General features: G+C 45.8%; 1 protein-coding gene across 8 annotated transcripts in view; it reads right to left on the reverse strand.

Annotated features, from left to right (window-relative positions):
* LOC110491868 (agrin) overlaps positions 1 to 18959 on the reverse strand; it is a 472223-nt gene that overhangs the window by 146200 nt on the left and 307064 nt on the right. For 6 of the 8 annotated variants that reach the window (XM_036946761.2, XM_090202603.1, XM_090202604.1 and 3 more), the window contains 3 exons: positions 12368 to 12592; positions 10717 to 10941; positions 2859 to 3065 (listed from right to left, as the gene is read on the reverse strand). In XM_036946761.2, the coding sequence (XP_036802656.2) occupies positions 2859 to 3065; positions 10717 to 10941; positions 12368 to 12592 (657 nt within the window). The remainder of the gene's footprint in view (positions 1 to 2858; positions 3066 to 10716; positions 10942 to 12367; positions 12593 to 18959) is intronic. The other 2 variants (XM_090202606.1, XM_090202607.1) reach the window with 1 other exon arrangement.

An 18959-nucleotide genomic window follows, 5' to 3' on the forward strand; every position in this document is an offset into this window, starting at 1 on the left:
CAGTTAATACAGGTAATGAGTGGAGAACAGGAGGGCTTCTTAAAGAAAAACTAACAGGTCTGTGAGATCCGGAATTCTTACTGGTTGGTAGGTGATCAAATACTTATGTCATGCAATAAAATGCTAATTAATTACTTAAAAATCATACAATGTGATTTTCTGGATTTTTGTTTTAGATTCCGTCTCTCACAGTTGAAGTGTACTTATGATAAAAATTACATGCTTTGTAAGTAGGAAAACCTGCAAAATCGGCAGTGTATCAAATACAGTGCCTTGCGAAAGTATTTGGCCCCCTTGAACTTTGCGACCTTTTGCCACATTTCAGGCTTCAAACATAAAGATATAAAACTGTATTTTTTGTGAAGAATCAACAACAAGTGGGACACAATCATGAAGTGGAACGACATTTATTGGATATTTCAAACTTTTTTAACAAATCAAAAACAGAAAAATTGGGCGTGCAAAATTATTCAGCCCCCTTAAGTTAATACTTTGTAGCGCCACCTTTTGCTGCGATTACAGCTGTAAGTCGCTTGGGGTATGTCTCTATCAGTTTTGCACATCGAGAGACTGACATTTTTTCCCATTCCTCCTTGCAAAACAGCTCGAGCTCAGTGAGGTTGGATGGAGAGCATTTGTGAACAGCAGTTTTCAGTTCTTTCCACAGATTCTCGATTGGATTCAGGTCTGGACTTTGACTTGGCCATTCTAACACCTGGATATGTTTATTTTTGAACCATTCCATTGTAGATTTTGCTTTATGTTTTGGATCATTGTCTTGTTGGAAGACAAATCTCCGTCCCAGTCTCAGGTCTTTTGCAGACTCCATCAGGTTTTCTTCCAGAATGGTCCTGTATTTGGCTCCATCCATCTTCCCATCAATTTTAACCATCTTCCCTGTCCCTGCTGAAGAAAAGCAGGCCCAAACCATGATGCTGCCACCACCATGTTTGACAGTGGGGATGGTGTGTTGCTTTTACGCCACACATAACGTTTTGCATTGTTGCCAAAAAGTTCAATTTTGGTTTCATCTGACCAGAGCACCTTCTTCCAAGTTTGGTGTGTCTCCCAGGTGGCTTGTGGCAAACTTTAACCAACACTTTTTATGGATATCTTTAAGAAATGGCTTTCTTCTTGCCACTCTTCCATAAAGGCCAGATTTGTGCAATTTACGACTGATTGTTGTCCTATGGACAGAGTCTCCCACCTCAGCTGTAGATCTCTGCAGTTCATCCAGAGTGATCATGGGCCTCTTGGCTGCATCTCTGATCAGTCTTCTCCTTGTATGAGCTGAAAGTTTAGAGGGACGGCCAGGTCTTGGTAGATTTGCAGTGGTCTGATACTCCTTCCATTTCAATATTATCGCTTGCACAGTGCTCCTTGGGATGTTTAAAGCATGGGAAATCTTTTTGTATCCATATCCGGCTTTAAACTTCTTCACAACAGTATCTCGGACCTGCCTGGTGTGTTCCTTGTTCTTCATGATGCTCTCTGCGCTTTTGACAGACCTCTGAGACTATCACAGTGCAGGTGCATTTATACGGAGACTTGATTACACACAGGTGGATTGTATTTATCATCATTAGTCATTTAGGTCAACATTGGATCATTCAGAGATCCTCACTGAACTTCTGGAGAGAGTTTGCTGCACTGAAAGTAAAGGGGCTGAATAATTTTGCACGCCCAATTTTTCAGTTTTTGTTTGAAATATCCAATAAATGTCGTTCCACTTCATGATTGTGTCCCACTTGTTGTTGATTCTTCACAAAAAAATACAGTTTTATATCTTTATGTTTGAATCCTGAAATGTGGCAAAAGGTCGCAAAGTTCAAGGGGGCCGAATACTTTCGCAAGGCACTGTACTTGTTCTCCCCACTGTATAGGCATTTGGCATAGCTAAAGTCAGTGCCTGGGTGGCAAGGGAGAGGTTGGGCATAGGGCGGGGGGGGGGGTCTACATGCGGTCTGCCATGCTAGGGTAGCAGGGTATCATCATGGGTTGAGGGAACGGGGGGGATAGGGGGTTGGGAGATGGGAAAGGGGTTAACAACGCAAAACACAGCACTGGGAAGAAGAGGAGCTCCCCAACCTCACGGACGGATGCTTTCTTCCTCCCGCAGACACAGTTGGGCTGCAAGGAGGGTGCACAGAGGAGAGACAAGAGCGATGGCTTGGAGTGTTGGGAGAGAGAACATACTACTATGTTATAGAGAGAGAGTGTGAGAACGGGAAAAGAAAGAGAAAAGAGAAAGAGGAAGAGAAAGGAGAAAGACAACCACCCCTGTTTAGTCCAATTGGAGGAGAGTCTCTGACCCCCCAAGTGGTCAGTGTCCACCAGAGGTCAAAGGTTGAACTCTCCCCTGCTGAAGTGAGGGGTGTGTCCCGAACAGCGGCAGATGTCACACGGACAAATACAGACAGACGCACTGAAATAGAAAGAATACCTGTTTAAAATGGAATCCGCACAGACAAAAAAGAGACCGACGGAGACAGACAGGCAAGACAAAACTTAGTGTTGTGAAGAGAGAGAGAGAAACCATTGAAGTGGAAGACTGGCACTACCGGGGAGGTAGAAGGACATGAACGAAACATGAAGGCTGTTGTGTTTCATGTGTCATGTGATGGCGGAGCGTGACGGGCATGAGGTAGATGGGGGATGAAGGGAAACGTGGTGGTCATAGTAACTTCCTGTCTTTTCGCTTTTTCACCTCCCCTCCCACCCACACTACTGACAAGTCAAGAGACAGACAGAACAAACACACATACAGTACGTACACAGGACAGGAGGAGCCAACCAGAGGGAGACAGAAAGACCAGAGGCTTCTCCCCTTTACCCCCCTCCTAGAGGACCTGACTCACCACACGGGCCTTGCTGCTTGACGGGGATGTGGGCTTTAGCCAGGCACTCGGCCCGTCGCCGTTCACAGTCGTTGACGTAGCTGCGTCCGTCTTTGCCGCACAGCGGCTTGTAGGTCCCGTCGCACTGGATAGGCTCGCAGGAGCAGCGCACGCCTAGACGTTCCACCTGGCACACGCCATTGAACTTGCACTCCACCTTGCACATCTCTGCAAAATGGACGAGGGACATGGTTGTTTCTTGTTTTTAGTGCTTAATTTTCCTCTGTAAAGCATGTTGAGACGTTGTAATAATGGACTTAAAATAAAATGTGACTTGAAATGTCATGCAGCAAATCAGTCGATGAATCGAGGCAATCTTAGAGAAGGTTGAGGCGCATGCAGAGCTTCAAATTCATTATGTTCTCCATCACTGGATCAAATGTGTACATGAATTCAATTCCTCTCTTTCTCTTTCCTGTAAAGTGGTCATGCTATACTGGAACCTAATTACGGAGCTGCCTTCTCTGAGAGTCGAACATTAGAGGGACGTACCGTATGATGTCATTGATCTACATTCCAAATGAAATGACTGTTGAAATACATTTTCTTTTTAGAAAACTAAAAACTATTATGCCTATCCATTTCACTTCAGTAAAAGACAGATAGAGAATGGGTTCCTGTTAACTTGATCGAGGACTAAATAAATTCACAGGAACACACAGTGCTAGGCTTCTACTGAGAAGTTGAAGTCCCATATGTATCCACATAATAGCGGTCTTTATCTGTACTCAAGCTTGACTACAAAATATTGCTGAAAGTGAGTCGGTGTGTTGCAGGGGAGAAACTGAGAATTATTTGAAGCACAAAACCACAGTTGTGTGTAGTAGAGTGCATCACACCATGAGCCTATGTCTTTAACTCCATGGGGAGTCTCAGATGTGTGGAGGTGAGAGCAGAAAAGCTACAGACACAGTCTACTGAAGCCCCTATCACACAACAGGAACATTGGATTACTCCAGATCGGTGTCATCTATGATGATGATGGCGCCGGAGGAGATGGCTGACGTTTAACGGGCTATTGTGTGTGTTTTTTTTTATTATTTGTAATTTATTTTGTACATAATGTTTCTGCCACCCTCTCTTAAGACCGAAAGATCTTCTGGATATCAAGACAGTGATTACTCACCTCGAACTGGATGAATATTTTTTCTTTAATGAGTCGGACGCAAAGAATTTAGTTCAGACAATAAACAAGGCCCAAATCCCTGTCATTCACATGAAGAAGAGACGGAGATTGCCTTGAAAGGATCTGACAGCGAGTGTGTAATCTACCTTTACCATCAGTCCTATTAGCCAATGTGCAATCATTGGATAATAAAATGGATGAGCTTCGATCAAGACTATCCTTGTCATGTATTGTCATGTTGTGTCTTGTTTCTGTCCTTTCCCTTCACCCTGTCTCCCTCTGCTGGTCGTTATTAGGTTACCTTTTCTCCCCCTCTTTCCCCCAGCTGTTCCTTGTCTCCTCCTAACTACCTCGTCACCCCTTTTCCCACCTGTTCCCTTTTTCCCTCTGATTAGTCCTCTATATCTCTCTCTGTTTTTGCTCCTGTCTTTGTCGGATTCTTGTTTGTGTTATTCATGCCTGAACCAGACTATCGTCATGTTTGCTGCAACCTTGTCCTGTCCTGTCGGAATCTGCCGGTCCATCTGAGCCTACCTATGTTTTGTCATTAAAGAAGCTCTGTTTACGTTAATTCGCTTTTGGGTCCTCATTCACGCACCGTAACAGAAGAATCCGACCAAGAATGGACCCAGCGACGGTGTTCAGTCGGTCCAGGGCCACCTCTCTTCCTCCACACCGGTCGTATGATTGTAGTATTGATCTCCTTCCGGGAACCACTCCCCCCCGGGGTAGACTATACTCTCTGTCGGCTCCCGAACGTAAGGCTCTCGAAGATTATTTGTCTGTAGCTCTTGCCGCCGGTACCATAGTCCCCTCCTCCTCTCCCGCCGGAGCGGGGTTTTTTTTTGTTAAGAAGAAGGACGGGTCCCTGCGCCCCTGCATAGATTATCGAGGGCTGAATGACATAACAGTGAAGAATCGTTATCCGCTTCCTCTTATGTCTTCAGCCTTCGAGATCCTGCAGGGAGCCAGGTTTTTCACTAAGTTGGACCTTCGTAACGCTTACCATCTCGTGCGCATCAGGGAGGGGGACGAGTGGAAGACGGCGTTTAACACTCCGTTAGGGCACTTTGAATACCGGGTTCTTCCTTTCGGCCTCGCTAACGCTCCAGCTGTCTTTCAGGCATTAGTCAATGATGTCCTGAGAGACATGCTGAACATCTTTGTTTTCGTTTACCTTGACGATATCCTGATTTTTTTTTCACCGTCACTCCAGATTCATGTTCAGCACGTTCGACGTGTCCTCCAGCGCCTTTTAGAGTATTGTCTTTTTGTGAAGGCTGAGAAGTGCTCTTTTCATGCCTCCTCCGTCACATTTCTCGGTTCTGTTATTTCCGCTGAAGGCATTAGGATGGATCCCGCTAAGGTCCAAGCTGTCATTGATTGGCCCGTCCCTAAGTCACGCGTCGAGCTGCAGCGCTTTCTCGGCTTCGCGAACTTCTATCGTCGTTTCATCCGTAATTTCGGTCAGGTGGCAGCTCCTCTCACAGCCCTTACTTCTGTCAAGACGTGCTTTAAGTGGTCCGTTTCCGCCCAGGGAGCTTTTGATCTCCTCAAGAATCGTTTTACATCCGCACCTATCCTTGTTACACCTGACGTCACTAGACAGTTCGTTGTCGAGGTTGACGCGTCAGAGGTGGGCGTGGGAGCCATTCTTTCTCAGCGCTCCCTCTCTGACGACAAGGTCCACCCTTGCGCGTATTTTTCTCATCGCCTGTCGCCGTCGGAACGTAACTATGATGTGGGAAACCGCGAACTGCTCGCCATCCGCTTAGCCCTAGGCGAATGGCGACAGTGGTTGGAGGGGGCGACCGTTCCTTTTGTCGTTTGGACTGACCATAGGAACCTTGAGTACATCCGTTCTGCCAAACGACTTAATGCGCGTCAGGCGCGCTGGGCGCTGTTTTTCGCTCGTTTCGAGTTCGTGATTTCTTATCGTCCGGGCTCTAAGAACACCAAGCCTGATGCTTTATCTCGTCTCTTCAGTTCTTCAGTAGCCTCCACTGACCCCGAGGGGATTCTCCCTGAGGGGCGTGTTGTCGGGTTGACTGTCTGGGGAATTGAGAGGCAGTTAAAGCAAGCACTCACTCAAACTCCGTCGCCGCGCGCTTGTCCTAGGAACCTTCTTTTCGTTCCCGTTCCTACTCGTCTGGCCGTTCTTCAGTGGGCTCACTCTGCCAAGTTAGCCGGCCACCCTGGCGTTCGGGGTACGCTTGCTTCCATTCGCCAGCGTTTTTGGTGGCCCACCCGGGAGCATGACACGCGTCGCTTCGTGGCTGCTTGTTCGGTCTGCGCGCAGACTAAGTCCGGTAACTCCCCTCCTGCCGGCCGTCTCAGGCCGCTTCCCATTCCCTCTCGACCGTGGTCTCACATCGCCTTAGATTTTGTCACCGGACTGCCTTCGTCAGCGGGGAAGACTGTTATTCTTACGGTTGTCGACAGGTTCTCTAAGGCGGCTCATTTTATTCCCCTTGCTAAGCTTCCTTCTGCTAAAGAGACGGCACAAATCATCATCGAGAATGTTTTCAGAATTCATGGCCTTCCGTCAGACGTCGTTTCGGACAGAGGTCCGCAATTCACGTCTCAATTTTGGAGGGAGTTTTGCCGTATGATTGGGGCTTCCGTCAGTCTCTCTTCCGGCTTTCACCCCCAGTCTAACGGTCAAGCAGAACGGGCCAATCAGACTATTGGTCGCATCTTACGCAGTCTTTCTTTTCGCAACCCTGCGTCTTGGTCAGAACAGCTCCCCTGGGCAGAATACGCCCACAACTCGCTTCCTTCGTCTGCGACCGGGCTATCTCCTTTTCAGAGTAGCCTCGGGTACCAGCCTCCGCTGTTCTCATCTCAGTTCGCCGAGTCCAGCGTCCCCTCCGCTCAGGCTTTTGTCCAACGTTGCGAGCGCACCTGGAAGAGGGTCAGGTCTGCACTTTGCCGTTATAGGGCGCAGACTGTGAGAGCTGCTAATAAGCGTAGAACTAAGAGTCCTAGATATTGTCGCGGTCAGAGAGTTTGGCTCTCCACTCAGAACCTTCCCCTTAAGACCGCTTCTCGCAAGTTGACCCCGCGGTTCATTGGTCCGTTCCGTATTTCTCAGATCATTAATCCTGTCGCAGTTCGACTTCTTCTTCCGCGATATCTTCGTCGCGTCCACCCGGTCTTCCATGTCTCCTGTATCAAGCCCGTTCTTCGCGCCCCCGCTCGTCTTCCCCCCCCCCCCCCATCCTTGTCGAGGGCGCACCCATCTACAGGGTCCGTAGGATTTTGGACATGCGTCCTCGGGGCCGTGGTCATCAGTACCTAGTAGATTGGGAGGGGTACGGTCCTGAGGAGAGGAGTTGGGTTCCCTCTCGGGACGTGCTGGACCGTGCGCTGATCGAGGATTTCCTCCGTTGCCGCCAGGTTTCCTCCTCGAGTGCGCCAGGAGGCGCTCGGTGAGTGGGGGGGTACTGTCATGTATTGTCATGTTGTGTCTTGTTTCTGTCCTTTCCCTTCACCCTGTCTCCCTCTGCTGGTCGTTATTAGGTTACCTTTTCTCCCCCTCTTTCCCCCAGCTGTTCCTTGTCTCCTCCTAACTACCTCGTCACCCCTTTTCCCACCTGTTCCCTTTTTCCCTCTGATTAGTCCTCTATATCTCTCTCTGTTTTTGCTCCTGTCTTTGTCGGATTCTTGTTTGTGTTATTCATGCCTGAACCAGACTATCGTCATGTTTGCTGCAACCTTGTCCTGTCCTGTCGGAATCTGCCGGTCCATCTGAGCCTACCTATGTTTTGTCATTAAAGAAGCTCTGTTTACGTTAATTCGCTTTTGGGTCCTCATTCACGCACCGTAACAATCCTACCAATGGGACATTAAAAACTGTAATATCTTATGTTTCACCGAGTTATGGCTTAACGACGACATGGATATCATACAACTGGCTGGGTTTTCGGTCCATCAGCAAGACAGAACAGCTGCCTCCGGTAAGACAAGGGGTGGCAGTACGTGTCTATTTGTAAACAACAGCTGGTGCACAAAATCTCAAATTAAGGAAGTCTCAAGGTTTTGCTTGCCTGAGGTAGAGTATCTCATGATAAGCTGTTGACCACACTTTTTACCTGTCTATTTACCACCACAAACTGATCCTGGCACTAAGATGGCTCTCAACGAGCTGTATAAGGCCATAAGCAAACAGGAAAATGCTCATCCAGAGGCAGCGCTCCTAGTGGCTGGGGACTTAAATGCAGGGAAACTTAAATCCATTTTTACATAATTTCTACCAGCATGTTACATGTGCAACCAGAGGGGAAAAAATTCTAGACCATCTTTACTCCACTCACAGAGACGGCTACAAAGCTTTCCCTCACCCCCCCATTTGGCAAATTCTATCCTCCTGCTTACAAGCAAAAACTATAGCAGGAAGTACAGCTCAATAAGGAAGTGGTCAGATGACGCAGATTCTAAGCTACAGGAGTGTTTTGCTAGCATAGACTGGAATATGTTCTGGGATTATTCAGATGGCATTGAGATGGCACATCAGTCACTGGCTTCATCAATAAGTGCATTGATGACATCATCCCCACAGTGACGGTACATACCCCCAGCCAGAAGCCATAGATTACAGGCAACATCTGCCTGTAATCTGCCTGGGCTAAAGAGTAGAGCTGGCTCTTCAAGGAGCGAGACACTAACCCGGATGTTGATAAGAAATCCCGCTATGCCATCCGACAAACCATCAAACAGGCAAAGCGTCAATACATGACTAAGATTGAATCGCACTACACCGGCTCCGATGCTCGTCGGATGTTGCATTGCATGCAAACTATTACGAACTACAAAAGGAAGCACAGTGACATGAGCATATCAGACGAGCTAAATAACCTCTATGCTCGCTTCAAGGAAAGCAACACTGAAGCATGCATGAGTGCATAAGCTGTTCCGGACGACTGTGTGATCACACTCTCCGTAGCCGATGTGAGTAAGAGCTTTAAACAGGTCAACATTCACAAGGCCACAGGGCCAGACGGATAACCAGGACGTGTACTCCGAGCATGCGCTGACCAACTGGCAAGTGTCTTCACATTTTCAACCTATCACTGACCGAGTCTGTAATACCAACATGTTTCAAGCAGACCACTATAGTCCCTGTACCCAAGAACACCAGGCTAACCTGCCTAAATGACTACGGACCCGTATCACTCACGTCTGTACCCATGAAGTGCTTTGAAAGGCTGGTCATGGCTCACATCAACACCATTATCCCAGAAACCTTAGACCCACTCCAATTTGTATACCGCCCCAACAGATCCACAGATGATGCAATCTCTATTGCACTCCACGTTGCCCTTTCCCACCTGGACAAAAGGAAGACCTACACGAGAATACTATTCGTTGACTACAGCTCAGCGTTCAACACCATAATGCTCTCAAAGCTCATTACTAAGCTAAGGACCCTGGGACTAAACACCTCCCTCTGCACCTGGATCCTGGACTTCCTGATGAGCCACCCCCCAGGTGGTAACGGTAGGTAACAACACATCTGCCACGTTGATCCTCAACACGGGGCCCCTCAGGGGTGCATGCTCAGTCTGCTCCTGTACTCCCTGTTCACCCATGACTGTATGGCCAAGCACGACTCCAACTACACATCAGTAGTAGGCCTGATCACTGACAACGATGAAACAGCCTATAGGGAGGAGGTCAGAGACCTGGCAGTGTGGTGCCAGGACAACAACCTCTCCCTAAATGTGATCAAGACAAAGGAGATGATTGTGGACTACAGGAAAAGGAGGACAGAGCACACCGCCATTCTCATCGACGGGGCTGTAGTGGAGCGGGTTGAGAGCTTCAGGTTCCTTGGTGTCCACATCACCAACAAACTATCATAGGTCAAACGCAGCAAGACAGTCGTGAAAAAGGTCATGACAATGCCTATTCCCCCTCAGGAAACTGAAAATATTTGGCATGGGTCCTCAGATCCTCAAAAGGTTTAACAGCCACACCATTAAGAGCATCCTGACTAGTTGCATCACCACCTGTTATGGCAACTGCTCAGCCTCCGACTGCAAGGCACTACAGAGGGTAGTGGGTACGGCCCAGTACATCACTGGGACCAAGCTTCCTGCCATCCAGGACTTCAATACCAGGCGGTGTCAGAGGAAAGTCCTAAAAATTGGTAAAGACTCCAGCCAGCCTAGTCATAGACTGTTATCCTTGCTACCGCACGGCAAGTGGTACCGGAGCGCCAAGTCTAGTCCAAGTCATAAGACTCCTGAACAGCTAATCAAATGGCTACCCGGACGATAACCTCTGCCCCCACACATTGACTTTGTACCGGTACCCCCTATGTAAAGCCCTACTAGTGTTATTTTATTGTTGCTCCTTAATTTAAAAAAAACAAACATTTTTTTACAGTTTATTTTGGTAAATACTTTCTTAACATTTATTTTTCTTAAAACTGCATTGTTGGTTAAGGGATTGTAAGTAAACATTTCACTGTTATATTTGGCACGTGACAAATAAAATTGGATTTTGTAAACCTGACTGTGCAGTAAACCTGACAGTGCAGAAGGCCCAGAAAAGCCTTTGTGAGCTCTTATCAAGCAAACCATCTGGTGTCATGCATGTAACACAACACAGCCCATAAAGAACATGGTAAGTTATCTATCGGTCAAGGCAGTGCAGTTCGTGTGTGCGTGCATGAACGTTCTGGCTCACCTTGTTTCTTGCAGCGGCCCGGGTGGATCTTCCTGAGTTCAATGCCCTTCTGCATGCCCGTCCTCGTCATATGGCACTCGCTCTCGTACGTCTGGCTGTCACTGGCGCACAGTGGCTCATTGACAGGTGGGCAGGACTCCGGGGGGGCAAAGGTCAGGGGCTGGCGGGTACGTGGCTCCACCCGGCACGCCACATTCAGACTGTTCTCGCTGTCTTTGCAGGGGTCTATAAACAGGGGAGAGAAAGAGGTTAGTGGTAGGACATGGTTATCCATCACCAGGGATATGCTGGAGATAGGCCTGCTATCAACACGGGCTGCCCTGGAAAGACAAAGTGGAAAGCCAAGAAGCCCATGGATCTAAGAGGACGACAGGCTGGCAGCTGGCGCTGGTGGCCATATCAACTGTAATCATAATAGAACTGGGGAGATGCTTATTGAAATAGAAGCTGTTTGCCTGCTCAACTTCGTCTCATCTCTCTACACAGTCTTGTATAGAGCAAGGGGACACAAAGGATTTATGTACCTCTGCGCCGCATTAAAACACTGCCAAGCTGCGAGCAATTCATTCGAAACACCACCGAGGAGGAGGACGGAGAGAGAGAGAAAGGGAAAGAGAGGGAAATGGAGAGAAAAGGCCCTGGCTCGAGAAACAAAGAGCGATAACAGGAACACAAAAGTGACAATGGTAGCTTGACTTCCACAGCCCGGGCGGGGCAGGCAGGACAACAACAGGGCCAACGCCAGCAACACATTGCCAAGGTCAGGGATTGTAGGGATTGTGTATATTAGCACATTGGAATCGCTAACACAGGAGTATATAAAGACCATTACCAACTCTGTTTTTTTTTTTTTTGCAAAAATACCTGACGCCAGAAATGCAATGATGCAACACAAGCCTAGCTATTATCCCATTTGCAAAAACCATTATCTCCCATTAACAAACCAGAACGGCTTCCAGGATTCCTGCACTCCGCAGTCGAGCCCCCACCCACCCCCGATGAGGCAATGAGACATACAGACAGTCGAGGTGCTGGCTAGCCTAGCCCCAGCTGTATATATAAAGCATCACCATGTGTCTGACGCTGGCGAGCCAGTTGAGACAGCCAAAGCTTGGACAGAATCGCTCAGGAAGATTTAGGGGCCCACTGGGCCAGCTCTCCTGAGAACCCAGGCCTCCCCCTAGGGGTAAGGCAACAAGGAGCCTGGTCTCACCGGCTTTGAATGGATATATATTCGACTCCATCCACTTCCATTTTGTAGTCTCTCAGGGTCTCACTTTTGGGGACGCTAGTTTGTCTGGTTAGCTCTATCTGGCTCTTTCTCTCGGCGCAAATGTCTCGAAGTCAGACGTCCTCAGGAGAAAACTACCAAAACAAACAGCGGGTGACACAAAACAACTCTCAAAATGGCTAGCTCTAAAAACAAGTGGCTTTGTTTGTCGACAGTGAATAATCCACACAGCTGGAAGAGTTGGCATGAAGAAAAAAAAGCTATGAATTTGAAAAGTAGTCACATGATGTCAGAGAGATACAATGAAACTCCAGTGGGATGTGAAGAGAGAGCGAAATAAAAAAATAAGCAAAAAAGAACAAAAGAAAGGAGGGAGAGGGAGGGAGGGAGGGTAGAGGAGAAGTATATGAGGGGACTCACTGCAGTATCCCTGGTGCTGCAGGCGGAAGTTCTTCTGGGTGTGGCAGGCTTGCTTGTAGAGCTCGCACTCGTTGCGGTAGTCTTGGCCGTCACTGCCACACACCACCTGCTCGGGCTTACCGTCGCAGCTCAGCGGGCACATGCACTTGGCCGACAAGGAGTCCGATGACTGGATGCAGGTGCTGCCGTAGCTGCAGGTCACCTCACTGCACGGGTCCTCCAGGGCTGCAGGGAGGGAGAAGACAGAGGTACTGTTGGTATTAGGGTTTGTGTGTGTGTGTGTGTGGGGGGGTGGGGGGTTCTTCTACCTTTGTGCGGACCTAAAATCCCCAAAAGTCCCCGTAAGGATAGTTAAACAAGGAAAAGTCTCCCTCGTAGGGACATTTCTCACATCCCGATGAGGACAAAGGCTAGGGTTATGAGATAGGTTTAGGATTGCGGGTTAAAGTTAGGGTTATGGGAAGGTTTAGGTTTAGGGAAAATAGGATTTTGAATGGAAGTTAATTTTAGGTCCCCATGAGGATAGAACAACATGTGTGTGTGTGTGTGTGTGTGTGTGTGTGTGTGTGTGTGTGTGTGTGTGTGTGTGTGTGTATATATGTGCTTGAGGGTGGGGGGAGTGTTGTGTATGGGTTATGCAGGGACTCTTGACTCTACTATCACAATTAGCCATCATCACATCAACCCTGATGGTCTTTTGACTGAAACATTGGTTGAAGATCCATTGAAAACACTTTGGAGAATCCAAGAAGGCCAGGGAGCTACAGTGTCTACCATAAGTAGCACAACAATGTAAGCAAGTTCCACAGAGGTTTAAATACATGATGTACACATACTACCTTTTCACATCAGCGTGTCAGCCTATTTGTGTGCAGATGGAAAAAGTGCAATGGATGGGTTACTCTGGGCTGAAGAACTACTTGACAGCCCTGACTAAGGATTCCCAGACGGTCATAGATGGCTGGCTGTACAAACAACTTGCATTAATTTGCTGTCGGCCAATTGAAGGAGATTTTGCATTCACAATACAATCTGAATTGCTATGCTTTAGCGTGCTCTTCTTCTGGCAGCCGAGGGGAGCCCCTGAATGTGTACTTTTCTGAAAAGAAGAAAGCAGTATTTCCCGATAGAGAACTTTGTTTCCAGCAACTTAATAAACACCACTGCCACTCCGGAGTGACTCATTCTGCCGATGTGAGTGGGTGGAACTTCTAATTTAACGGACGTCTGGGACTGACGGAGGTATTTTGGTATCTCATGTTCTCGACAAAGTAGCGCCATCAGATTAAGATCCCCGATACATATTTATGACAGGCATTAAAACAAACACTCTCTATCAGCATGAAGCACCAGGGAAGTGGGGTTCCTCTGACAAGAGCAGGGACTCTCATTTTGTATGCACTGCCACTTTTGGAATACTGTTTATCCGTGTCCAATATCCCTATTTTGTAGCAATGCTTTGTCTATGAATTTCACTTCAGGGACGGATGCTACGATATAGTAATCCACGAACCTTCAGCGTACCCTTTCTTGTTTTACCCCCCCATCGCCAATTAAAGAAAGTCTTATTCCTCCACTTCAGGCGATGTTTGTCTCAGAAGACTGTGCTCCACTTCTTTCGGTGGATCTTGGGGGTCGACTCTCGTCGCCTTAATGAGAGTCTAGGATCTGGGAGAGGGAAGGAGAGTGCTTTTTTTCTGTGCCGTCGGATCAAAGTCTCACACATATCCCTCACATCTTGACATATTTTTTTCTCTTTCTACCTCTCTCGTCTTCAAATTGTTTCTAGACATGGCGGAGTGGTGTCGCTAACGAATGTGTCTTTGTTTCAGTTCGAATTCGACGTGTTGCTGCAAATGGAGCTGGCCAACTGGTGACAGTTATTACCCACCAGAGTATGTGTGCGGAGGGGAGGCCGTAATTGATTTTGGCCCAATAGGACTGGCATATTCCCACGTTCAAGGAGCTTTCCATTTTGATTTGGTTATTTTGGCAAACAACCTTTAGGCATACTTACAGGAACAAATAAAATAAAAACAACTTTATCCCATTTTATATGAGATTCTCCAACATTGGCTTTGATTAAATGTCCAATATCCTCGCCCACGTGGACATTCTGTAAGAGTAATATAAATGGGCAATTATTTGATGGTCCAACCACATTCTGTCCCCTATCAACACTTTTTAAAGTTTTGGTTCCAGACAGAATGACATAAGAAAGTAGTCAAGACGACTAACTTGATTGATCATCCTCCTTGTATATCTCACTAGGTCAGGATATTTAAGCTTCCATACATCCACTAGTTCCAATATATCTATGTCATTCGCAATTTTCTTAAGTGCATGTGCGTGATAGTTTGTAGTGTGATTTCCTTTATGGTCCATAGAGGTATTTTAAAGAGTATTATAATCTCCCACCATAATAATGGAGTCGTGGATTGCTTGTAGGGTTGATCAATTATTACATACACTACCATTCAAAAGTTTGGGGACATTTAGAGATGTCCTTGTTTTTGAAAAAAAAGGCACATTTTTGTCCATTAAAATATCATCAAATTGATCAGAAATACAGTGTAGACATTGTTAATTTTGTAAATGACTATTGTAGCTGGAAACGGCAGATTTTTAATGGAATATCTACATAGGCGTACAGAGGCCCATTATCAGCAACCATCATTCCTGTGTTCCAATGGCACGTTGTGTTAGCTAATCCAAGTTTATCATTTTAAAAGGCTAATTGATCATTAGAAAACCCATTTGTAATTATGTTTGCAAAGCTGAAAACTGTTGTCCTGATTAAAGAAGCAATAAAACTGGCCTTCTTTAGACTAGTTGAGTATCTGGAGCATCAGCATATGTGGGTTCGATTACAGGCTCAAAATGGCTAGAAACAAAGAACTTTCTTCTGAAACTCGTCAGTCTATTCTTCTTCTGAGAAATGAAGGCTATTCCATGTGAGAAATTGCCAAGAAACTGAAGATCTCAAACAAGGCTGTGTACTACTCCCTTCACAGAACAGCGCAAACTGTCCCTAACCAGAATATAAAAAGGAGTGGGAGGCCCTGGTGCACAACTGAGCAAGAGGACGAGTACATTCGAGTGTCTAGTTTGAGAAACAGACGCCTCACAAGTCCTCAACTGGCATCTTCATTAAATAGTACTGGCAAAACACCAGTCTCAACATCAACAGTGGAGAGGCGACTCCGGGATGCTGGCCTTCTCGGCAGAGTTCCTCTGTCCAGTGTCTGTGTTCTTTTGCACATCTTAATCTTTTCTTTTTATTGGTCAATCTGAGATATGTCTTTTTCTTTGCAACTCTGCCTAGAAGGCCAGCATCCCGGAGTCGCCTCTTCACTATTGACGTTGAGACTGGTGTTTTGCCGGTACTATTTAATGAAGATGCCAGTTTTTGCCCCCATTGTCCTTTTTCCACACAACTTCATCAACGTTTTTGAATGAGTTTCCTGTAAACAATAGATATTATATTCCTTCGCTTTTAGCCAGGTAAATACTGATAGTATTTTCTTATTATCTGCTAAGCCATTACAATTATAACTGGCTATACTTATTTCACCATTTACCCTAATGCGATACAAGTTTAAAATATATTTATCATAATATATGTTTGTCAACTCACCATTAAAAAGTACCATAATGATTGAGTGTCCATTTCACTACACCATGATATTTGCATTGCTACTAAGTAAACCCTCTAATTGTTCCCCACTATTCCACTGGCTAAAACCCTTCCCCATCCCAAGTTGGGTTGTCATCCCAGTGACCAGCAGACCACCCCCATCCCCCCGAATCCCAGGGCCCCCGAAAGACCGGGACTCATCCTTCGAAAAGAGCACACAATGCCACCCACAGAACAGACTCAGATAATTGCCTAAAGCATTTCCATCGCTCTCACCTCAATTTGCATGATATATAGCTTGGAAATTAGATTGGACATTAGGCCGGTGGAAATCTGTCCTTTGGTCTGATGAGTCAAATTTTGAGATTTTGGGTTCCAACCGCCATGTCTTTGTGAGACGCAGATTAAGTGAATGGTTGATCTCCACATGTGTGGTTCCCACCGCAAAGCATGGAAGAGGTGTGATGGTGTTGGGGTGCTTTGCTGGTGACACTGTCAGTGATTTATTTAGAATTCAAGGCACACTTAACCAGCATGGCTACCACAGCCTTCTGCAATGATATGTCATCCCATCTGGTTTGCACTTAGTGGGAATATCATTTGTTATTCAACAGGACAATGACCCAACACAGCTCCAGGCTGTATAAGGGCTTTTTGACCAAGAAGGAGAATGATGAGTGCTGCATCAGATGATCTGGCCTCCACAATCATCCGACCTCAACCCAATTGAGATGGTTTGGGATGAGTTGGACCACAGAGTGAAGGAAAAGCAGCCAACAAGTGCTCAGCATATGTGGGAACTCCTTCAAGACTGTTGGAAAAGCATTCCAGGTGAAGCTGGTTGAGAGAATGCCAAGAGTGTCTGATGGTGTCATTAAGGCAAAGGGTACCTCCTTTGAAGAATCTGAAATATAAATTAAAAAAATTGGTTACTACATGATTCCATATGTGTTATTTAAATGTTTTGATGTCTATTATTCTACAATATAGAAACAATTAAGAAAATCCCTTGAATGAGTAGGTGTGTCCAAAATTTGGACTGACACTGATTTTTTTATATACAATACATCTTAATTTCCACAATAAAACAAATAATACACATAATAATGTTGGTAGTTCGTGCAAAGGATTATTACCTATAACCAAAATTTACAGAAAAAACAAACATTTTTGGCAAGCAAATATTATTTAGGCAAACATGCATTGTGAATCATCCTAAACTCAGCAAAAAAATAAATGTCCTCTCACTGTCATCTGCATTAATTTTCAGCAAACTTAACATGTGTAAATATTTGAATGAACATGAGATTCAACAACTGAGACATAAACTGAACAGGTTCCACAGACATGTGACTAAAATAAATGGAATAATGTGTCCCTGAACAAAGGGGGGGGGGACCCAGTTGGTGTGGCCACCAGCTGCATTAAGTATTGCAGTGCATCTCAACAAGGAAAAGGCCAAAACAGCATGGGATACAATTAAGTATGGGAGGAGTACAAATTGAAGAAGTGGCAGAAACCAAACTACTGGGAGTGCAGCTAGACAACTGCTTATCATGGTCGTCTCAAATAACTAATCTATGTAAAAATATAAAAACAGCATGCATAATCAGAAGGATAGCTAAATATTTACCAGGGAAAATCCTTCAGCAAATAACACAGGCATTGGTTGAGAGTCAAGTGAACTATTGTTCGGTGTTCTGGGGAAATGCATCATCTAGTGAAGTTAGGAGGCTGCAGAATGCACAGAATAAAGCAGCAAGGATTGTTTTAAGGCGGAGATATGGTTCTTCTGTTGCAGTCATGCGCAGTGTTCTTGGTTGGTCATCAATCGACAAGATAATTGAAAAAAAACATGCTTATCTTATTTTATAATATACATCATTTAAAAAGTTCTATTCACAATGGTATTCAGTTGGTAAGAGACAGACATTCCGTAAATACTAGGAATAGATTGTCCACCATCTATGCGTTATCCAAACAGAAAAAATAAATGGGCAAAAGAACAAATAAATTAACTGAGCAAACTAGAAAACTTTCAATATATAACTTTAAACATTATTTAAAAACAATTTAAATATAGTATATAGAAATGTTGTGGGACTATAGTAGATGAAGAATCAATATTTTATTTTTAATTTTTTTTAGATTGAGTATTTATTGGGTCATTATGCTAGTGTATTATGTATGTTTGTAATAGTGTGTTATATGTGAAAGTGTGTTTGTATTATAAATTGTATTTTAATGTTAAGGACTCTTGGAAGATTAGTCCAAATGCGGACTAAAAGAGATCCTAATAAAATCAAATCAACATCTGTGAGATGTTACCCCACTCTTCCAACAAGGCACCGGCAAGTTCCCAGACATTTCTGGGGGGGAATGGCCCTAGCCCTCAACCTCCGATCCAACAGGTCCCTGACGTGCTCAATGGGATTGAGATCCGGGCTCTTCGCTGGCCATGGCAGAACACTGACATTCCTGTCTTGCAGGAAATCACACACAGAATGAGGAGTATGGCTGGTGGGATTGTCATGCTGGAGGGTCATGTCAGGATGAGCCTGCAGGAAGGGTACCACATGAGGGAGGAGGATGTCTTCCCTGTAACACACAGTGTAGAGATTGTCTGAAATAAGTCCGATGATGCTGTGACACACCGCCCCAGACCATGATGGACCCTCCACCTCTAAATCGATCCCGCTCCAGAGTACAGGCCTCGGTGTAATGCTCATTCCTTCGATGATAAGCGCGAATCCGACCATCACACCTGGTGAGACAAAACCGCGTGAAGAGCACTTTTTGCATGTCCTGTCTGGTTCAGCAACGGTGGGCTTGTACCCATAGGTGACGTTGTTGCCGGTGATGTCTGGCCTTACAACAGGCCTACAAGCCCTCAGTCCAGCCTCTCTCAGCCTATTGCGGCCATTCTGAGCACTGATGGAGGGATTGTGCATTCCT

The sequence above is a fragment of the Oncorhynchus mykiss genome, chromosome 16, assembly GCF_057628025.1.
Source record: "Oncorhynchus mykiss isolate SJ-2025 chromosome 16, ASM5762802v1, whole genome shotgun sequence".
Lineage (NCBI taxonomy): Eukaryota > Metazoa > Chordata > Actinopteri > Salmoniformes > Salmonidae > Oncorhynchus > Oncorhynchus mykiss.